This window comes from Debaryomyces hansenii, assembly GCF_000006445.2.
Source record: "Debaryomyces hansenii CBS767 chromosome C complete sequence".
Classification (NCBI taxonomy): domain Eukaryota; kingdom Fungi; phylum Ascomycota; class Pichiomycetes; order Serinales; family Debaryomycetaceae; genus Debaryomyces; species Debaryomyces hansenii.
Window position 1 is genome coordinate 798,946 of NC_006045.2, and position 22,780 is coordinate 821,725.

The following is a 22,780-nucleotide window of genomic DNA, read 5'->3' on the forward strand; positions in this document are numbered from 1 at the left end:
GCCTAGTGGTAGGACGTGTTATACGGCAGTCCAGAGGTGTACATAACTAATGAAGAATATCGGTAGGTCAATATGGTTTCGTTGTTTGATATGATGCTGCAAAAGCCGACTTTCAACCATTTATCGACGTCTATACCATCGTTAGATTCGTTATTGATGAAGACTATAAGTAATGGTATTTATGATTTTGAAAGCGTGCCCAATTGCACTGGTGTTTCATTTGTTGTTGGATCGCTCATAGTATCTCATTTAAGTCATAGCAGTGAAAATCGAGCCATTATTATTGATACTTTGCATCCGTTCCCTTGGCATAGTGTAGTGAAGAACGAAAAATTCCAGGACGAATGGCTAGATAATAAGCTAATATCGTATACGGCGGATACGTTTGCGAAATTATTTGCACTTTTGATGTCAGATAAGTTGGACGGGCCAAAAGAATCGACTATCGTTGTAATAAATAACTTCCATGAACTCCTCGAGCTATATAAATTGGAGTTATCAGCGGCGTATGAAGAAGCGCTCCTAAAGTTCCAGGTGTTAACTAACTCGATCTTAATAAATAGCCGGGAAAAGAGTAAGGCGGAAGGGTACCAGCCTAAGTTGCCTGAAATACCGGCACAATCAGCATTGCTAAGAGAAAATCCGGCTTTGAAGTACCAGTCGCATGCGAGCACCTTAACCAATATGATATCACAGTATACATATAAGAACAGCCTGATATGCATTTTACTTGGATACCTAAGCTCCAAATATCAAAACTATCGTCCGAAGCCATTTTTGACAAATGGGTCTGGGTATGATAGTCAAGTACCGTCTTCAGCATCTTCAAGTACACCATTGTCACAAGCAAGACCATCTCTGAGCTATGGGAGTGGGCGTCTTGTTCTCTCTGCCTCTCTAGGCGGTAATTACACTCCTACAAATTCTGCATCTGCGTCTATGTCGAGGAAGACTTCGAGCTCTACTAATTCTTCGCTAGATAGCTTTATCACCTCGAGACTAATTTTCTATAAGGATTGGTACCATAAAACACCACATTTCAAAGACAACCATACTTTGCAACAAGATGAGATGCAAAAAAGACTAATCAGCTCGTCCCAATTAAAAATGGTCTTTGCAGTAAAAACGATTAATCTACATCAGATGGGATCTGAAAATGGTCCAGTGTATTTTGATTATGATAATGGCTATTACGATGATTTTGAAGAGGAAGATGAGATCAACGGAGCTCCAGAAACACGTAATATTAAGATCATAGATTTGTCTGGGTCTACTCTGATACCAACAGATGGTACCCCCGAGCCCATGCCTCCATTGCAACCATCCATTGTACATAGTCCAAACACCCCACATCCGGAGGCTACTGGTACAAACGGAATCTCAAGTCATTTACACGATTCAAGAATAGAGAAGGAAAGGTTTCTTCCTTCGTCGCCAAACCTAACAGAGAGTCAGATTAACACGTTCTTACCTTCCACTGATTCACAGAATATAAGCAAAAGCCAGCTTTCGCAATTAGTTCAAGAAAATCAGCATGAATTTCCAGAAGCTAAGAATAGAGAAGATCTCGAGCTGGAAATAGATGCATCTGATGATGAGATTATGGGTTCATTACTAGTAAATATAGTTGATGAAGCTACTAATTAGCTTACTAGCGTATAAATATTCTGTATATAAAATTCTGCTCATCGCACATATTTTTTTAGGTAGAGATAAATTTTATTAGTACATACTGAAATATTCATATAACACTTGACAACGATAAAATATAAAGATAGACTATGGCCACAGTAATCCCTCCACCTTCTAAAAAACAGAAGAAAGAAGCACAGAAGGTCCGTGAAGTTGATATAGTTCCCGAAGATGTGCCTAATGTATTAATAAAATTCCAGGCCTCAGATACTGGAGAATCTATTGGAGGCTCAATAAGAGTTCCAGGAGGAATAACAGAAAAGCAATTGGAACAGTTATTGAACCAGCTTCATAGTGAGACAGACGATCCTGTCCCATATACGTTTGCATTATTGAATAAAAGTAACGAAGATGATAAGGAAGGAAACTTGGTTGACATTAAGGACAATTTATATTCTTCGGTTTTGAAACCACAGATCAAGACCACCGAAGATTTTATGACGTTAGTGTATACGCCCAGAGCTGTTTTTAAAGTCAAAGCAATAACGAGATCGAATGCAGCAATTGCAGGGCATGGGTCTACTATCTTATGTTGCCTGTTTGCTCCAAACGATTCAGGACGTATGTGTTCTGGTGCTGGGGATTCCACCGCCAGAATTTGGGATTGTAATACTCAAACTCCAATGCATACATTGTCGGGACATTCTAACTGGGTATTGTGTGTTTCATACTCTCCATGTGGTTCTATGATTGCAACAGGTTCGATGGATAGTACTGTGCGATTATGGGATGCGGATCTGGGAAAACCACTTGGAAGTGCCTTATCCAGTCATACCAAATGGATCTCGAGTTTAGCATGGGAACCTTTGCATTTAGTCCAACCCGGAAGTAAGCCAAGATTAGCATCTGGGTCGAAAGATGGCACAGTGAAGGTCTGGGACACTACTAGAAGAGTTTGCTTATTAACCATGAGTGGACACACAAACGCCGTTTCATGTGTTAAATGGACTGGTTCTAATATTGTATACAGTGGTTCTCACGACAAAACTATTAAAGTCTGGGATATCCTGGCCGGCGGAAAATGTATTCAAACGTTAAAGAGTCATGCTCATTGGGTCAACCACTTGTCGACTTCTACAGATTACGTTATACGTAAAGGGGCGTTTGACCACACGTCGACAAAATCGAAAACAAAGAATTTAACACCAGAAGAAATGCGTATGAAGGCTTTGGAACAATACGAAAAAGTTGCAAAATTGAATGGTGTCGTGAGTGAAAGAATAGTTACTGCCAGTGATGACTTCACTATGTACCTCTGGGAGCCATTGAAGTCGTCCAAGCCTATCTGCCGTATGACGGGACACCAAAAGCTTGTCAACCACGTTTCCTTTTCGCCCGATGGCCGTTATATCGTTTCCTGTTCTTTCGATAACTCAATCAAGATTTGGGACGGTATCAAAGGAACCTTTATCGGAACATTAAGAGGACATGTTGCACCTGTATACCAAAGTGCATGGTCCGCTGATAATAGACTTTTAGTTACTTGTTCCAAGGATACCACCTTAAAGGTTTGGGATATTAGAACTAGAAAGTTAAGTGTAGATTTACCAGGTCATGCTGACGAGGTTTATGCTGTCGACTGGAGTATGGATGGTAAAAGAGTTGCCAGTGGTGGAAAAGATAAGATGATCAGATTATGGTCTCATTGATCGTTGTATATTATCATAATAAATAGAGATTAGAAGTAGAGTTATAGCCTAACTAAATGCCATTTTGCAGCAGAGCCATTTTGTTATGTAATCAAATGACCAAAAGCGAGCATCCGACGAAACGCTTTCTATTGATTCGAACAGCTAAAGGGATCATTGAACTTCTTCTTTCAGTAGCTTCTTGATAAATCAGGCGTAAAGAACAAAATGGCGATTGTGAAAAGAGGTGTTCGTACTAAGAATAAACAACTGCAACAACCCTCTAAGAGCGGTATTAAAAAGGCCGAGTTTGATCTTCATAAGAAGAAGGAAGTCGGGGTTTCAGATTTGACATTACTTTCCAAAATTGCTGACGACGCAATCAATGATAACTTATACAAGCGTTTCATGAACAGTACCATATATACATATATTGGACATGTTTTAATTTCTGTAAATCCGTTTGAAGATTTAGGTATTTATACTCCGGAACATTTAAATAAATATAAGGGCAAAAACAGATTAGAGGTTCCACCGCATGTTTTCGCCATTGCGGAATCAATGTACTATAATTTGAAATCTTATGGCGATAACCAATGTGTTATTATATCTGGTGAATCTGGTGCCGGTAAGACTGAAGCAGCCAAACAGATCATGCAATATATTGCGAACGTTTCGGTTGACGATCAGGTCAGTGCGGGAGGAGACGGAGGCATCTCTAAAATCAAAGATATGGTGTTGGCTACTAATCCTTTATTGGAGTCATTTGGGTGTGCTAAGACATTGAGAAATAATAACTCATCTAGACATGGTAAATACCTCGAGATCTACTTTAATCCATCTAACTACCAGCCAGTTTCAGCGCACATTACCAACTATCTTTTAGAAAAGCAAAGAGTTGTCTCTCAGATAACAAATGAACGTAATTTTCACATTTTCTATCAATTCACCAAGCATTGCCCCCCACAATATCAACAGTCATTTGGAATTCAGGGGCCTGAAACTTATGTCTATACATCTGCAGCCAAATGTATAAATGTTGACGGTGTAGATGATTCAAAGGATCTTCAGGATACCTTGAGGGCTATGCAAGTCATCGGATTATCACAGGATGAGCAAGATAATATTTTCAGAATGTTAGCACTGATCTTATGGGTCGGTAATGTTTCGTTTGTGGAGGATGACAACGGAAATGCTGCAGTTAGAGATGAAAGTGTGACTGCGTTTATAGCCTATTTATTAGATGTTGATGCTGAAACGTTAAAGACATCCCTCATTCAAAGAGTAATGCAAACGTCACATGGTATGAGAAGAGGATCTACATATCATGTTCCCTTAAACATCGTCCAAGCTACATCCGTACGTGATGCATTGGCAAAGGGCATTTATAATAATCTTTTTGATTGGATTGTGGAAAGAGTGAATTTATCTTTACAAGGTTCAGGGGCAGTTCAAGAAAAAAAATCAATTGGTATTTTAGATATTTATGGTTTTGAAATCTTTGAGCATAATTCCTTCGAACAAATTTGTATCAACTATGTGAATGAAAAATTACAGCAGACTTTTATCCAATTAACTTTGAAGGCAGAACAAGATGAATATGTTCAAGAACAAATTAAATGGACACCAATAGATTATTTCAACAATAAAGTTGTTTGTGATTTAATTGAAGCTTTGAGACCTCAACCAGGTTTGTTTGCTGCTTTGAATGATTCTGTTAAGACTGCTCATGCAGATTCAGATGCGGCAGATCAGGTCTTTGCACAAAGATTGAGCATGGTGGGAGCCAATAATGCACATTTCGAGGACCGTAGAGGTAAATTCATTATCAAGCATTATGCTGGTGACGTGACATATGACGTAGCTGGTATGACAGATAAGAACAAAGATTCGATGTTACGTGATTTGGTGGAAGTATTGTCCACATCCTCAAATAGTTTCGTTAGTCAAGTTTTGTTTCCACCTGATCTACTTGCGGCATTAACGGACTCCAAGAAAAGACCAGAAACAGCGTCAGATAAGATCAAGAAAAGTGCGAACTTGTTAGTTGACACATTATCGCAATGCCAACCATCTTATATCAGAACAATCAAACCAAACCAAACAAAGAGACCTAAGGAATACGATAATAACCAAGTATTGCATCAAATTAAATACTTGGGTTTGAAAGAAAATGTTCGAATTAGAAGAGCAGGTTTTGCGTATCGTACGACTTTCGATAAATTTGTCCAAAGATTTTATTTGTTGTCTCCTAAAACAGGTTATGCTGGAGATTATATTTGGCAAGGTGATGATGTAACAGCTGTTCATGAAATCTTAAGATCCTGTCATATTCCCGATTCGGAATATCAAATGGGTACTACAAAGGTTTTCATAAAAACGCCTGAGACATTATTCGCTTTAGAAGATATGAGAGATAAATACTGGCATAATATGGCGGCTAGAATCCAAAGAGCTTGGAGACGCTATATAAAAAGAAAAGATGACGCAGCAAGATTGATTCAAAGTGCCTGGAAAAATAAAACTCACGGTAATCAATTTGAACAATTGCGTGACTATGGGAATGGGTTATTACATGGTAGGAAAGAACGTCGTAGAATGTCCATGTTAGGGTCTCGTGCATTTATGGGTGATTATTTGGGTTGTAAGTATAGTTCTGGTTTTGGTAGATTTATTATGAGTCAAGCAGGTATTTCAGATAGTGTCATTTTTTCTGCTAAAGGTGATATCTTATTATCAAAATTTGGAAGATCATCTAAGAGACTATCAAGGATTTTCATATTGACTAAGAACAGTTTATATGTTATAGCTCAAACTTTAGTCCAGAACAGATTACAGGTACAAAAGGAGTTTACAATCCCAGTAAGTGGAATAAATTACGTTGGATTATCTATTTATCAGGACAATTGGGTGGCTGTCTCTTTGCACTCGCCTACTCCAACAACTCCTGATATTTTTATCAACTTAGATTTCAAAACTGAACTTGTTACCCACTTGAAGAAATGCAACCCTGGTTTGAATATTAAGATTGGACAAACAATTGAATATCAAAAGAAACCAGGAAAGTTTCATACGATTAAATTTATAGTAGGAAATACAGCTCCAGTAAATGGAGATTCCTACAAGTCAGGTACTGTTACGGTCAGACAAGGTTTACCTGGAAATAGTCAAAATCCAAAAAGACCTAGAGGAGCAGCAGGTAAAGTTGATTATAGCAAATATTATAACAGAGGCAGTAATATGAGATCTACATCGTCATACCAACCCCCAGCAGTATCAAAGGCCCCACAAAGTAGCAGACCTTCGTACATTCAGCCACCAGTTCAACAAACACAGCAACGAGTGGTTCCTCCGGTACAATCTCAACCCAAACCACAGGCCCAGAGATATGCTCCACCAGACACTCAACCACAGACCCAAAGACATGCTCCACCAGACACTCAACCACACGCACATCCCGAACAAGCAGCTCAAGCAGCCCAAGCGGCGTTTCATCATACAGCACCACAAGCGCAAAATACAACACAAAGAAAGGTACCACCTTCCGCTCCTGGTTCTTATGGCCAGCAAGCGCCAACACAAAAGCCCCTGGCCCCATCAAGACCAGCCAGGAAGACTGCCCCAGCACCACCAGCAAAGAAAAATGTTGCACCACCTCCACCACCCGCTGCAGCATCACCACCCCCAAAACCAAAGTTCCCAACTTACAAGGCAGCATATGATTTCCAAGGTACTGGAAGTGCTTCGGAGTTGCCAATTTCAAAAGAAACTATTGTCTTTATTACTCGTAAAGAAGATAATGGTTGGTGGCTAGCAAAGACCTTGGATGAAACTAAAGAAGGTTGGGTACCTGCCGCGTATGTCGTAGAATGTGATCCTCCTGCAAACTCACCAGCAGGAAATGCTAAGTCTCCTCCACCTCCTCCACCACAATTAAACTCAGCATCTCAAGCACAACAAAGCCAGCAACAAGCACAAGCCCCGAATGGCGCTGGCTTGAGTAACGGCTTAGCTGATGCTTTAAAAGCTAAGAAAAGTGAAGAGACTAACTTGGCTGGCTCCTTAGCAGATGCATTGAAAAAGAGAAAGGGTGCCACTGGTGACAGTGATGAAGAAGATGAAGAAGATGACGATGATTGGTAAGTCATCTCTTCTTTACATTTCGACAATTTTATATTAAAGTATCAGATACAGTATATAATAAAATGACTTATTTCATAGACTATTGAATTCTGTAGTATGCGCACATGATCAATATGTATTTCACCGCAAAAAAAGAGGTTGACCTATTATCGATTGATAAGTGTAGAGATTTTCTAGACAATTATTGAAATTTGTTACAAATGAAAGGCTAAGAAGCTATTGAATCGGAATGTCGAAAACAAAGAATAGGAATAGTTTATTATCCTCACATAACAGGACTTCTGTTTCTAATAGTACCAAAGATGAGCTATTGGCTATGAAGTATGTAATGGATAAGCCTGCAATACCACTTTATCCCTTAAATGAACTAAGCAACTCTTCAGAATCCATTTCAGAACAAAACAGATACACATCTAATAGTTCCACAGATGAATTGACTTATCCTGACTTTAAACCATGGAAAGATACAACACACTTGCCTAAAGGTAAATCTGAAGTAGAAGTTGAAAAACTAAATAATGAAGCATACCTTAATAAGGGATACTTTGAAGGTCCCCTGGTTGCCAATGAATACTATTCTGCTAGGAATTTGATTCAAGCATCATTATTTTCATCCAGCAGTAATTGCGACAAAGTTCTTAAAGAGTTATCGCAACATTTAGTCAACTCTTATAGAACAAGAAATGAGGTGATTAATAAGATAAAGTATAACTCAAATAAATTCAAAATACCACCAAGAGTTACCTTGACAGCTCTGAAGAAAGAGGCGTGGCTTCGGGATCTAGCTAATCCGGATGAACCATTACTGAACATATCAAATAAATTGCCTCATGGGATTAAAAATAAGATGCTAGTTGATATTTTATGTAGCAAGAACATTCCTACTTCACGAGCATTATGGCTCACGAAATGTGTTCTATACAGTGAGTTATTGGTATTGAAAAAGAAATATCAATCAAGACTTCCTAACAATCCTCATCCGGTTGAAAATACTACTTCTGAAACTTTTGAAACTCAGTGGCTACAAGAATGGACTCATCAATTGGTTGACTATTTCTATAAGTTTTCAAAGGATATGTGCAACATAACAATACAAGAGAAAAAGCAAGTGTATTTGACGAAGTTGAATTATCTATTAAATTATGTTCAAGCGCTATACATAGAATGTTTGTTAGACAAGAGTTTTTTTCTCACATCTATTTTGAAGTTCTTAAAAGAAGGATTGCCTTTGGATCAGTCACATGTATCTGAGCTTCTTGCATTTTCAAGATCTGAAGGCGAAGAGTCATCTCTTGATAAATGGCTTGTTGACATAGACTTGAATTACGGACAAAGGTTGATTTCAATCACGTTGGTAAAAATGTTTTGGAAAGATATTTTAGAATTGGATTATTTATCGAAAGAACTAAGCGAGCTTTTATTGCTCAACTATTATTTTATTGAGAGGATCCCAACTTACAATACGAAATCTAGCAACTATTCACATAAACAAAATCATACAGCAGCATTATCGCTGACCTTAAAGCTAAAGTTACTAAGCAGCATTTCTGACACTGTTAATTATTTATTCAAACATAATACAAATGTATTCATTATTCCTAATTACTGGATTTTAGTGAACGAAACTCTTTATAAGATACTTTTGAGTGATGTTGCTAACAGTTATGATTCCGAAGAACAAACTGAAATTCGAAAACAACTCAAATTAATTAAGTACAGAAACGAAAGTTTAATGCTAAGCATGAAAGATGTACAATCTTCCAATTTTGTCGATGTTAACACAGCTAGGAATTTAGCGAAAGATCGAAGAAGAAGTAATAGTCTTCAACAATCGCTTCTGCAAGATACAAAAAACAATTATAATCTGATTACTGGAAAGAAAATTCCGAATACTGTTGAGAATGATAATTATTTCATTAATAGAAATAGTGATGATACGTTGAATATTATCGATCAACTAGATAGACTTAAACTAAATGATACACTTGCTGAGATGTTAATACCTAGTTCAATATCTTCTTCTCCTGATAATTTTAACGATTGGAGAGTCAACTTAAAAGTGGTTATCTATTGGGCAATCACTATATACCGGGAACAAATGTCTTCTAGTGAAGGTATTTTAATAATTTGCAACTTCTTGAAACGGAAGGTTCTTCAAAATATTAGTGTTAAAAATGTCAATAGTATAAAAGCTGAATTTGAGAATGAAATACTTGAAATAATTTACAATTTAGCTCATTGTACTGATGTGGATATTATCGATTATAATTTATATGTTTTGATTAATGAGTTATATCAGTTGAAGGTTATTACTATTTCAAGCTACCTAAGAAAATTGATAGCATCAGGTTTATTCTATGTATCACCGAGTGCAGATGGAGCCCAGTCTCATAATGAAAACAACTCGCTGGTTGAAACACATTTAGCGATTTTGCAGAATCTTCCAGTCTTAAATAACAAGCAATGCGACAGTATCTTGAGGAAATGGACTCCAAATGGGTTTAATTTTGAAGAAAAGTTTGAAAAGGGTAAACTAATTTTGAAAGAAGAATTAGTCGATAGACTAATGCTGAATTCGTTCGATGGTTATTGCGATGAAAAGTTGACTTACATTAAAAACTTGAAAGTTGGATTAAAATTTTTATTGGTGAATTGGCTTACAAATTATCTTAAAACATCTATAACAAAATCTCCAAAGTTGATACATATTAACCCCAACATTATAACTAGTCTTTATAATTTTTATGCGTTGTGTGATAATCTAACGGTATTTTTCAAAGTTTTAATAAAATTTATCTTAAGGAATGAAGGTAAAGTGATCATTTGTTACATGGATTCGTTATATTTAATTAGCAAATTGATTATCAGACATTTCAAGTTGGTTAAATTTATAGCTGGAAAAAGCTATGAATCTACCACTACGGGATACGAACTTTTCAAATTAATTATCCTTAATTATAAGGATTTGCTGACAAGAGACAATGATTACTATAACTTCAGTGATGTTTGGTATTTCATAGATAATGCGGTGGAGAAAAATGAGCCCACTTATGGTAAGAGTTCAGATGGTAACAATGATAATGCATTAAAACATAAAAACTTTAATCAATTACTTTTTGCGAAAGAAACTGTCGATTCTCCAATGAGAATTCATGCAAATAGCAACACACCACAAAAGAATAATGACAGTTACACGGCTACCGTCTTCAGAAACGATTTAGATTTGTTATTAGAGGCCCCTATTAAACTTTTGAATAATACTGATATTACGGACTTCATTAGTACACTTGAACTAAATGTCAGTAACGAGGCATTTAATGAAATTTCGAACACTGAAGAATCAGTTATAATTATAATGGAGTATTATTTTAAGAATATTGGAGAGTTTACTGAATTGCACGAGAACTTATGTATGAGATTATTGATAAATTCTAAAAGATCCTTAGATATGACAACCAGAGGTATTTTCTTTGATATTATGAAACATTTCATAATAAATTTGGTTAGAACTAAGCCGGGTATCGAAAAGCTAATTACGCTATTCAAAAAGCTCATGTGCTTTGAAGTGTATCAACCTCATGAATTATTTCTGACTTTAAGATCTATATTGCCCAGAGAGCTATCGCATGAACAAATGGATGCTCTTAAATATGAATTACTTTTCGGAAATCCCGAAAGTGATAATAAAAATCTATTCAATGATCAGGCTTTAGTTTTAAGATGCATCCGGTATTTATATGTTAAACGTCACTCTAATGATGTATTTATCACATTATTAGATAGCTTTTCCAACGAGAAAGAAACATTTTTCAATTCCTACGCTCTAAAAGCATACAATAGTAAGGTTTTAAGCTTCTTTAGACAATTTAGTATATCGAATACTAAGTTTTTTATGGATGGTCTTTCAAAAGTGGCCTCTAACTCAGATATTATTTCATTCCTCAATTTACTAATATATATATCGGAGGAACCTATTGGAAGCAGCAGTGATTTACCAAGATTAGCTTCGATAATTGACGAGTTCAATTTGCCGGTCTGTCAAGTATTAATCAAAATAATCATTATGAATGAACTACGTGACTCAAATAAGGATAAGTCGATAGAAAAATTAAGATACATACTTGATATGCTCTTAAATAATCTTAAGTTTCATTTTGTTTCTTATAATTCATACTTTGGGGAACTATTCAATTATCTTTCATGGGAGCATAAGTTGAATATTTTATCTATCTTCGAGCATAACTTTTTATGCAACACTGAATTTATTGTATCTGATGATAAATTCACTGAAAATAGTGTGTGTTTAATGAGCAGTGATGGAAGGACTAACCTATTATCAATATTGAAGGATTACTTCAAAAAGTTTTCAGTTTCTTCTCTAAACACCGTAACGACTTCTAAAGAAGTATTTCATAATTTATCAAAGTTTTTACTAAAAGTATTGCAATTGGCAAACGCCGATATAATTGGTGATAGCAGACGGGACGCATATAATACAATTTCAATTTTCTTGAGGATTTTAATTATTCATAAGCTTTCGTTGACTTCAATGATTATTGAGCAAGACGGACAAGACCTTCACTTCATAAAAAACTTAATTGCATTGCTTGAATCAAAATTTTTATGTTTCAACAATGAGAAGTTGAGGATTTTGTTATATGACTTGTTATTACTAATGAAGAGTTCAATTACTCTGTCGATGATTCTTAACCCAGACAGTAACTTGGCTGATGACATGACTACCGATACCAGCCATCAGCAGCATAGTCCATCCAATGATTATTTATCAAGGTCCAATCCTGATGGTACAGAGGTGGGGAACAGTAACTCGAAGTATTTTGGGGTGCTGAATATATCTACAATTCCAAATTTGTCGTCTGTTTTCAATATTTCGGAACCTAACATTTCATACCCTTTAAAAAAGTATACTGATGATTCAAAAATACTTTGTGCGCTAATGTTAGAAGAATCTGAATTACAAAAAGGAGGTGATATTTATGCCTTAAATGACAGTAAGTTGATATTGCTCCCTTCTAGACGTGAAGCTCTTAGTAGTGCATTCGATATATTGAATGAGACTCAGCAGACTGTTTCTAAAAAGAGGTTTAAAATAGAAAGCTACGAATTATTAGAAGATACCGGTATCGAACTAAATAATGGTTGTATTAATCTACTGCTTTTTGATGCATTTACCACAAAAGAAAATCCTCCATAACCTTTACAGTGTATATAGTGAATAGAAGATTTTGTGCCTGATAATTGAAATTTCATTGTTCGCACCGCACATATGTTTACTCGAACTTACACGTAGATTATCATTATCAATAGTAACAACTGAGTGAACTTTTTTCGAACATTCTTTAGTTTAAAGCTTAAATATCTTATATATAAGACCATAGATTTAATATGGATCGAAACTCAATTTCATATAATCGATTGGAAGAAGAAGAAGATGATGATGATGAAATTTCAAGTATAGATTCCAATCCAAGACTAATGGAGTCACCTAAATTATACTCTGATTCTACAAAGAGAGTGGATCTAGCAAAGGAGGATAATGTTACAGAGATGAACAAGCCACCAGATTTGAAGTTTTTAGCTAGTGCTAACTTTTCATCAGATTCATTACCAGATTCCAATAATTCAGTGCTCAATCCATTTGGTCCTAGTGGTGGGCCAAGTACATGCTTAAGTCCGACAACTAATGGACCCAATGTTAACGAAAGGAGATATTCAAATTCATCGTTGACCAACTCACCTATTTTACAAGCGTCAGCTTCATCCCACATAAGATCAAACTCCAATTCTGGCAGGGCAAGACCGAAGTCAGCCATATTTATGATGGACTCGAACCATTACCCAATTTCAGAGGATGGCAGCCCAGTACAATCTGCATCGAACACTCCTCGAGCTAGAAATTCCATTCACCTCGCTACCACGAAGAATAATTACTTACCTCCGCCTACAATTGTACCTCCAGTCGTTCCTCTGTCTTCTTCAAGGTCTTCTTCACCTACAAGGTCTATGTCACCTACAAGGTCGACACGTTCATATAGATCAAAGTCACCTGTTCGCCGTTCATCATCCCCTACTAAGAGTTACCAGCCTTTTAACTTTCAACCACAAGAGCTTATGAATAATGCTTCACAAACGTTACAGGTAAAACCTGCGCACAGAAAAGGACATAAGTACAAGCATTCTTCTGTTTCTATGAATTTGTTTCAGGAGCCCCCACCAGCAGTGAACACTAACAATGAATTGCTAACTATTGCTGATCTGTATCCTATTCCTACCTTCAAGGAATCACTTGCATCCATTAATTCTAGCCAAAAATCTAAATTATTATGGTCATTTTGTCATTTAGCTTTATCATTGGTGGTATTTTTAGTAGGTTTTAAGTTCAAACTACCATCTTTATCAACTTTGGCTCATTTGATTTTTTATGATTCGTTAGGCACTTTGGTTATTGTGTTTGTAGATATTATGTCTAACTTTGAAGTTTGGAATAATTCGTCAATAGCATACCCATTTGGATTAGGACGTCTAGAAGTTTTAGTTGGTTTTGCATTGAGTGCATCTTTAATCATGGTGGGCTGTGATTTGATTAGCCACTCTTTAGAGGAATTCGTTATATCTATGGTAGTAAAGGATACCTCAGTTGAGCATGACGGTGAACAACACCTGTCACATCATATCCATGGAGAGCATGGACATCTGGCTAATTGGTTTGTATATGAATTAGTCCTAGTCATCACAGTAATTGTGACCTTAATAACTTCTAGGTATATCTTGGCTTATGATAGAATAAGTGAAATGATATCGTCATCTGATGAAAAGGCCACTTTAGTTGCGTCAAACCGTAAGTTGAAAGGTGGCCTTTTGGATAGAGAAATGAAGAAAATTGAATCGGAAGCTAGACCTTTAAGTTTAGAGAACTTACAAAAGTTTGCCAACATTATGGCCAAGAATCCAACTCACTTCTTAACTTTAACGTATTCTATTTGTTTAATGACGGTCCCATTGCTCCCATCCAACATTACTTCACAGATTAACATAGACATAGATGAAGCTACTACCTTGGTTATCGCTCTTTTGTTATGTTACGGTGGATGGAGATTAGTGAAAATATTGGGCGGTGTATTGTTGTTATCATATCCTTACTCCGACTATGATTACCATGTTTTGAAAGCATCGATTATTGATAAAATTTTAAGTCTCGACTGCTACAAAAACTCGTATAATATTGAGAAGTTATTCATATCGAAGTTTAACTATGAGTTGTACGTTATTGGCTTGAAAATAACTATGAAAGGTGGTAATCCTGATGATGAATCAAAATTGAGGTTTGAAATCAATAGAATTATTCAGAACTCTGTTGAGAGAGAAGATCATAGTGTTAGAACCAATAAGATAGAGGTGACCATTGATATCAATAGATATTAGTCTGCAGAGCAGTCCTACAAGCATAATACATATTTTAATACGAATTTCCCGATCAAGTAATTTTGAGGTTTTTTATGAGTCAACCGCGATGTAAAATCTTTTGATGAAATTTATATATATATATATGTATATCAGTATATTATATTCGAAAGAGCTAATAAAACAAATCGTTGAGTAATAATGCTTAGAAATATTCCAAGATCGTTACGTAAAGATGGTGGTAAAAGAATTCCTGGGCTAATTTCCCGTGTCGCTAATCAATTTTCTACTACGTCAAGTTTATTGAACAAAAAATCAATTCCAGATGCACCAGAAGACTCACACACGGGACAATACATTAACACTATAACTAAACCGTTCACAGTGACAACATATGCTCGTCCTAATGTTGTTATGACTCATGGAAAGGGATCGTACTTGTATGATTTAGAAAACAGACAATATCTTGATTTCTCTGCCGGTATTGCTGTTACTTGTTTGGGCCATTCTCATAGTAAAATTACCGAAATCATCTCAGATCAGGCTGCCACATTGATGCATTGTTCTAACCTTTACCATAACTTATATGCTGGTGAATTGGCTAATAAATTAGTTACCAATACCATCAATTCTGGTGGTATGAAAGAAGCTCAGAGAGTGTTCTTATGTAATTCTGGTACAGAAGCGAACGAAGCAGCTTTGAAATTTGCTAGAAAGTACGGTAAGAGCTTTAGCGATGATAAATATGAAATGATTACTTTTAAGAATTCTTTCCATGGAAGAACTATGGGTGCGTTATCAGTCACACCTAATGAAAAGTACCAAAAGCCTTTCGCTCCTTTAGTTCCAGGCGTAAAGATTGCGGAACCTAATGATATCAGTAGCGTCGAAAAACTCATTAGCAAGGAAAAGACATGTGCTGTTATTATCGAACCAATTCAAGGTGAAGGTGGTGTCAATGCGATTGACGCTGAATTTTTGGTTTCATTGAAGAAATTATGTGTCGACAATGAGGTTGTATTAATTTATGATGAGATCCAGTGTGGTTTAGGCCGTTCTGGAAAATTATGGGCTCATTGTAATTTGCCAGAGGAAGCCCATCCCGATATTTTGACGATGGCCAAGGCCTTAGGAAACGGTTTCCCAATCGGTGCAGTCATGGTTTCTGACAAAATTGAAAAGGTTTTGAAGGTCGGCGACCATGGGACTACTTACGGTGGTAACCCACTTGGATCAAAAATTGGATCTTACGTCGTTGATCAAGTGAGTGATAAAGAGTTCTTGTTAGAGGTGGAAGAGAAATCTGAAAAATTCACTAAAGGGTTATCAAAGATTGCTAACAAACATCCTGACCACATCGGAGAAGTTAAAGGTAAAGGTTTGTTATTAGGTTTACAATTAAAGGGTAACTTGGATGTTGGTGATGTTGTCGCCAAATGTAGAGAAAATGGTTTATTGGTTATTAGTGCTGGTATGAATGTCTTAAGAATTGTTCCAGCATTAAACATTCCTAACGAAGCAATTGAAGAAGGTTTAGATGTTTTAGACAAATGTATCGATGAATTATCTAAGGATCCTAAGTCTTCCTTCTCACAGTCATAATCACCATGCCAATTGGATTGTATAGTACATTAATAGTATAGAAAGAATATTTAGGTAAAACTTTCAGTTTTCCGCGTATAATCTGATAACAGTAAATAAATTTTTTAATTCAGTAGTATTGAAACAAATAATAGCTCAACTTCAACAACTCAATACCTTGACTTAGGGTAGATGAATAAACGATTCAGTAGCCAATAGAAGAGTATTATAAGCGACTAATGAATGATGACAGAATCGTTTTCAATGCCCACAACTGATCTAGATTATTGCTTAGTACAATTATTTGAACATAAACCACCAAAATTATTACCGCCAGAAAGCATCCAGCAATTATGCCATACATTGAAGATACAATTATTGTCAGTACCCAATATAATGGAACTACAATCGCCAATAACTATAGTAGGCGACATACATGGACAATATCATGATTTATTGGAGATTTTTCAAATCGGTGGATCACCGCCGAACACGAACTATTTATTTCTTGGAGATTATGTGGATCGAGGTTATTATTCAGTAGAGACAATCTTATTATTAATAGTGTTGAAACTCCGATACCCAGATAGGATCTCATTAATACGGGGAAATCATGAATCGAGGACAATTACCACAAATTATGGTTTCTATTCGGAAGTTTTAAATAAATACGGTGGATCCGTAGATGTTTGGCTGTATATTACAGATTTGTTTGATTATTTACCACTAGGAGCAACGATAGATGGAAAAATTTTCACCACCCATGGAGGCTTGTCACCAAGTTGTCAACAATTAGATCAGGTTAGAGCCATCGATAGATTTAAAGAGATACCCCACGATGGAATAATGGCAGATTTGGTCTGGTCGGATCCAGATCCTGAAATAATGGATTTCAAATTATCACCAAGAGGAGCAGGATACCTTTTCGGGTTCGATGTTATAGAAAAATTCTGCAATGATAATGACTTGGTTCAGTTGGTTCGGGCTCATCAATTATGTAACGAAGGCTACGTAAGCTACTGGAAGGGGAAATGCTTGACCGTATGGTCAGCTCCGAATTACTGTTACAGGTGTGGAAATAAGGCTAGTGTGCTAGAAGTACTCCATTCAAATTACCTGTCTAAGAACAACAGCAACAACGAGGAGGAGGATCCCTACAATAAAGGCTTGGGAGTAATCAACGGTGTGTTGCCGGGTCAGTTCTTCAATGTCTTCGACGCATCTCCTGAAAATGACGAGGATACAATTAGTGGGAAAGGTATAAATGGAGATTGGATTAATGGTAACGATTCATTCGGTGACTTTTATAACGGAAGATCTCGAACCCAACAACATGTAGAGTATTTTTTATGACCTCATCATCTAACGAACCATCTCCCTTGTATTTAATATGCATAATTATGTCTACATTTCATCAGTTTTATTTCATTTTGTATTTAGTACTTACATCAACACAAACCATTATTCACAATCATATTCTATTTGCAAATTATTTATCAACTATAGTACAATTCAAAGTTAAACCCATTGTGTACTTCATAATCATCCAAAGTGATATGATCTTTGTAAACCTGATATCCTTTCTTCAATACGATTTTCTCGTACGATGTACCTATTTGTAATGATATTATTTTCTTTAAATCGCCAATTGTATCAGTAGGCATACATTTGACCTTGATTTTTTTACCAAGTCTATCGTTGGCTAGCACTTCTATCATCGGATATCCACTGATTGCATAGAAAGCTTATATATATACGGCTCATCAACTGAAGAATCATCATCACTTCTATCTATAAGGTTATATGCCGGATGGCATAGTAAGTGTATTTTCGATTGCAAAATGCTTCAGTGTTGTATTAAATTGCAATAAGACCAACCTTCGGTCCCATTAATTTTAACAATAGCTCATAGGCTTGCTTAATTTCATTCAACAGAAAAATATTGAAAAAAAGAGTGATAATGTTCTCAGCAATGGTCAGCTTGGTTAGCGAAGTGTGTAACCAGAAACTTACATTCAAAAGCTTTTAGTGTGTAGCTAGGAGTTATGATATCACATTGTATCATATATCAGTTGTCTATTAATATACTATCTAGTGGATAATATGTCTCAAAGTAGTTGCAAATCTATGTAACTTACGCAGTTCAAGATAATGAAATCCAGCACATACCTATTTACATAACTTACAAATTTCTGTTTTTGATGACATAAATACTTTCAGCTATTAGGTATATCCATACGGAATCAACAACTTAAAATTCGTAATGGTTGTAGAGAATTGATGTATTTGTAAAATTCCACTTATCTGACGTTCTGAAAATTTTCGACGCTCTCGCTATCAATTCTCATTATCTTTTCTAATCACAATACCATTCACCTAGTATTGTTTTCAGTTCAAAACAATTGGTTCTTCGATAATTATCTAGAAAATACAGCTGGGGTTTATTTAAGTTATGGAGGTATTAACTGCAAAAGTGTAAATATGGGCTTATCAAATTATGCTTTAGTTAAAGAACATTCAGAATTGATTGAACTGATGCTACTTTTGACATCTGTCTACACGAAAACGCCTAATAACACAAGCTACGATGATGATAAAGTTATATTAGTTACTATATCGCAGGTTTCGGGGATTGCGTCTTTTGTTGTCTGGTTATTGGTTCAAATCCCTCAACTTATTGAAAATCATATGAACCGGTCTGTTCAAGGTCTTTCATTATTATTAGTCATATTCTGGATAAGCGGGGACATATCTAATTTTGTGGCAAGTGTGTTGAATGGAACTCCCTTTCAGGTATGTATAGGGGCATATCATTGTTGTATAGGGTCGGTTTTGGGTATGCAATACTGGTACTATACAAACGTTTATCCGCGTCTGTTAAAAGTCTCCAACGAGCTACAAAAGAACACAAGCCTCGAAATACACCCAGATATATATGAGTCTAAATTAATTGGACGAGCTAATAGATTTGAGCAATGTGAGGAGGAGGGTTATAGCAGACTGCGGAACTTACATACATCTAGAAATGGACGATCTGTGGATACAGTTTTGAAGACTTCATTAAGCACTAGCGCATTGATTCAACAATCAAGTGCCTCGCCAGTTGCTTTTGATAACGACTTGGAAATGCCATCGAATTCACTCGCTCATAAAAAAGTTAATGAAATTGTATCGGCCATTTGGGTTGCCTTGTCATCAAGCCTAGGTAAGATTATTTCTCTCAAAGAAAACTCAATACCGGCTTGGATGTGCTCATTATTCTACGTATGCTCTCGTCCACCGCAGATTATACAAAATTATAAGGCGAAGTCTACTAATGGTCTTTCACTATACACAATTCTATTAGCAATGATTGGAAACTTATTGTATACAATATCAATTGTTTCTAATTCATGTATTCTCTTTGAGAAAGATACTGATGCATTTAACGCTATGATATCAACGAATATGCCGTATGTGATTAGCAGCTTATTAACTTTTTTTTTTGATACCATTTTATTAGCTCAATGTTTGTATTATGATGATTCGAATATTTCAACAAACTCATTGAATTCCAGTTTCCTGGCCAATAATCTGATATTTATGCAATATGATGATGACAATATTAACGAGATGAATAATCCAGGTTATCGTCATCCCAGAACTGGGAAAGGGAAGCAGAAAAAGAGACTCATTTATCATGACGAATCATCTTTGCATTTCCAAACCCCCGCTTGGTATACTAATAATCTCTTTATTACCGACCCTAATGAAGACCGAGATGAAGCAAGAAATACTTTTTTTAGCAACGATTCGAGAAAAACTCCCCGAGAATTATCTATCCAAAATGAGACGACATCTTTATTGAATAATGCTATCAATTACACGTTGACTACGCCGCCATCACATTATATTTCTCGCTCAATTTTAGAGAGGCAAAATCAATTGTCTTCGCAAACTATACCAAATGGTGTTGCAAATTCGACATCGAGAAATGGTTCCGTTAACGCTGTCAAGTCTGCATCGATGTCTGCACTAAACTCAATTATATCTAATGGAAATGGTAATAATGTTCAATACAATACACCAATTCTAAATACTTCCTTAATACCATCGATCGTGAGCAATTATTCTTCTATATCTAAGAAGTTATCTCATGATTCCAAAACCCCATTTCTGCCAAGTGACTTCTTAAGTGACAATTTTTACAATCGACCAGAGCATGCAAGTATTTCATCGAACAACATGCAATAAAATTATTCAAATGATTAAAAATGTTAATATCTTCTTTTAGTTCTATTCTATGTAATTCTATATAATCATGTCTTATAAAACATGAGTCAATAATATATCTACAATACTTTATTTACCCTCCATGCACTATTAGGTAAACTTTGCAAATAGGTTACCTTCTTCTTGACCCAGAATAATATGAAAATACCACAAACGATGCAGAAAAAATTAGTATAGTAAAATCCGTCTCTTAAAAGTACTACCTTTCCGCCACCATTCTTACATGTTTCCTTGAGAGCTTCTGAAGTAATATAAAAATCCAAGTTCTCGGCAATAGCTGTAGATACTTGAGTTGTTGGTTGACATTTGGCTATAGTAAGTTTATCAATCAAATATAGAACAATCAATTTTGGCCACGTACCACCGTAGTTAGACAAGGTGTTCAAAGTAGTCATATAGGTACCTCCTATGGCAGGATCGGCAATTTTAGTATGAAATGCACATAATGAAACAAATTGAATAGTAGACATAAATGAAGAAATTAAATGCTGCAAAATAATTAAAATGAAATATCTTGATGATACTTGACCATTCTCTGGAAAAAAGTAAACGATCATTTGTGCTAAGAATGCCCCAAATAACCGACCTGCGAATCCGAATAACCAAGGTTTTAATGGCGTTTTACCGTTAGACCAGCGTCCAGCATAGTAACCAAATACCATTTCAAAGGGAAAATCAATTAAGACGGTAATAGACAAATCTTCCTTAGATAATCCTTTTTCTAACAACTTTAAGTTGGTTGCGGATTCGCTAGCCTGGAATCCGAATTTGGCAATTAATAAGATTACAACAAATGTCTGAACGTTCGGTAATTTCAATACCTGATACATCGAATTATAAACATGTTTCAACGAGGCCCAGTTACTAGACACCTTCGAGTTCTTGTTATAAATAGATTCAGCTTTTGCTTTTTCATTAGAAAGTTTGGCCATATTCAGTTTAGCCAAATGTGGAGGATCCTCTGGAATTAGAAATAACGCTCCAGTAACAATCAAATACATCCAGCCCCAGAAATTCAAGTACACGCCTAACGAAAACAACCCTTCATTAATAGGAACAGTTCTTAGGTACTTGTTGGCAAAATCTGGAGAGCTCAACGCGAGGAATATCGTAAATGACGAGAAGTATCCGGTATTGATTCCAATTGTCTGGGCAGTTGATGCATACGACAAGCATTCAGGAGATAAGCATGTCAATGCCCACCCATCGACAGCTATATCTTGTGTCGCACAAAAGAACACTAATAAGAAGAAGCACATAGTAATCGTTTTCAAGTGAGTTTCAGGATCTAATACAAGATAGTCAATTTTCAGACCAAGATAGATCAATGTGATTCCAGATATTGTTTGGATGGGAATGATCCAGGATCTTCTCCTCCCAATAGTTGGGCTGTATAGGGCGTCAACTATAGGTGACCATAATAGTTTCAACGAGTACGGATATGCGGCCAATGAAAATATACCAACCTGTGAGTACGATAACTTGGATTTCAATATAAAGGGTATAGATCCAAATGCTAAACCGACGGGTATTCCCTGAAGCAAATACAATATAACTAGGACTATAAATGCAGGTCTATCGATCTTATTCAAGCTTCGAGAACCATTTTTGGTGGTTTTGGGTTTTAAGGACGAGTCTTTCAATTCTTGGTGAGTTATGGGCAATAAACCATCGTTTTCCACCTCAAAGCCAGCACGAGGATTGTTAATTTGATTTTCAGCGAAATTGGGTTCAGTCGACCCAATTCGTTTATGAACTTGGTGGCCTTCTGACATTAATAATTACTAGCGTAGTCTTCGATTTATGTACAGCTGTAACTTTATGTTTTTGATATATTTCAATACGCGAAATATGGTTGAGAAATTCCTTAGTGGTTTTCGAACCACGGTAGGCCATCTAAACTAGAATTACAGAAGAGTAAGTGAAACATTATATTAATTTATGATACATATCATTGGGAAATATGGAAATCTTCCTAGCTTTATTAATGAAATGGAAGAACAATTATTTTTTTTTTATATGATGAGGTGAGTTTTAAAAAT

At 36.0% G+C, this 22,780-nt stretch overlaps 10 protein-coding genes across 10 annotated transcripts; 8 read left to right on the forward strand and 2 right to left on the reverse strand. All coding sequences in view use genetic code 12, as the record gives it.

The window, feature by feature from the left end:
- Positions 1 to 72: 72 nt before the first annotated feature.
- On the forward strand, positions 73 to 1,647 carry DEHA2C08932g (DEHA2C08932p; the record flags this gene model as incomplete). The annotated part of the gene is made up of 1 exon (XM_458065.1): positions 73 to 1,647. One exon carries the CDS (start codon positions 73 to 75, stop codon positions 1,645 to 1,647), a length of 1,575 nt encoding a protein of 524 aa, XP_458065.2.
- Positions 1,648 to 1,781: 134 nt separating this feature from the next.
- DEHA2C08954g (DEHA2C08954p) lies at positions 1,782 to 3,341 on the forward strand (the record flags this gene model as incomplete). The annotated part of the gene is made up of 1 exon (XM_458066.1): positions 1,782 to 3,341. The coding sequence occupies one exon, from the start codon at positions 1,782 to 1,784 to the stop codon at positions 3,339 to 3,341; it is 1,560 nt and encodes a 519-aa protein (XP_458066.2).
- Positions 3,342 to 3,548: 207 nt separating this feature from the next.
- Positions 3,549 to 7,463, forward strand: DEHA2C08976g (DEHA2C08976p; the record flags this gene model as incomplete). The annotated part of the gene is made up of 1 exon (XM_458067.1): positions 3,549 to 7,463. The coding sequence occupies one exon, from the start codon at positions 3,549 to 3,551 to the stop codon at positions 7,461 to 7,463; it is 3,915 nt and encodes a 1,304-aa protein (XP_458067.2).
- A 229-nt stretch (positions 7,464 to 7,692) lies between these two features.
- DEHA2C08998g (DEHA2C08998p) lies at positions 7,693 to 12,678 on the forward strand (the record flags this gene model as incomplete). Its single annotated transcript, XM_458068.1, has 1 exon — positions 7,693 to 12,678. The coding sequence occupies one exon, from the start codon at positions 7,693 to 7,695 to the stop codon at positions 12,676 to 12,678; it is 4,986 nt and encodes a 1,661-aa protein (XP_458068.2).
- A 191-nt stretch (positions 12,679 to 12,869) lies between these two features.
- DEHA2C09020g (DEHA2C09020p) lies at positions 12,870 to 14,906 on the forward strand (the record flags this gene model as incomplete). Its single annotated transcript, XM_458069.1, has 1 exon — positions 12,870 to 14,906. The coding sequence occupies one exon, from the start codon at positions 12,870 to 12,872 to the stop codon at positions 14,904 to 14,906; it is 2,037 nt and encodes a 678-aa protein (XP_458069.2).
- Positions 14,907 to 15,086: 180 nt separating this feature from the next.
- On the forward strand, positions 15,087 to 16,487 carry DEHA2C09042g (DEHA2C09042p; the record flags this gene model as incomplete). The annotated part of the gene is made up of 1 exon (XM_458070.1): positions 15,087 to 16,487. The coding sequence occupies one exon, from the start codon at positions 15,087 to 15,089 to the stop codon at positions 16,485 to 16,487; it is 1,401 nt and encodes a 466-aa protein (XP_458070.1).
- Positions 16,488 to 16,709: 222 nt separating this feature from the next.
- Positions 16,710 to 17,819, forward strand: DEHA2C09064g (DEHA2C09064p; the record flags this gene model as incomplete). The annotated part of the gene is made up of 1 exon (XM_458071.1): positions 16,710 to 17,819. One exon carries the CDS (start codon positions 16,710 to 16,712, stop codon positions 17,817 to 17,819), a length of 1,110 nt encoding a protein of 369 aa, XP_458071.2.
- A 143-nt stretch (positions 17,820 to 17,962) lies between these two features.
- On the reverse strand, positions 17,963 to 18,184 carry DEHA2C09086g (DEHA2C09086p; the record flags this gene model as incomplete). Its single annotated transcript, XM_458072.1, has 1 exon — positions 17,963 to 18,184. One exon carries the CDS (start codon positions 18,182 to 18,184, stop codon positions 17,963 to 17,965), a length of 222 nt encoding a protein of 73 aa, XP_458072.1.
- Positions 18,185 to 18,947: 763 nt separating this feature from the next.
- On the forward strand, positions 18,948 to 20,699 carry DEHA2C09108g (DEHA2C09108p; the record flags this gene model as incomplete). The annotated part of the gene is made up of 1 exon (XM_458073.1): positions 18,948 to 20,699. One exon carries the CDS (start codon positions 18,948 to 18,950, stop codon positions 20,697 to 20,699), a length of 1,752 nt encoding a protein of 583 aa, XP_458073.2.
- A 98-nt stretch (positions 20,700 to 20,797) lies between these two features.
- DEHA2C09130g (DEHA2C09130p) lies at positions 20,798 to 22,513 on the reverse strand (the record flags this gene model as incomplete). The annotated part of the gene is made up of 1 exon (XM_002770145.1): positions 20,798 to 22,513. One exon carries the CDS (start codon positions 22,511 to 22,513, stop codon positions 20,798 to 20,800), a length of 1,716 nt encoding a protein of 571 aa, XP_002770191.1.
- Positions 22,514 to 22,780: the final 267 nt, after the last annotated feature.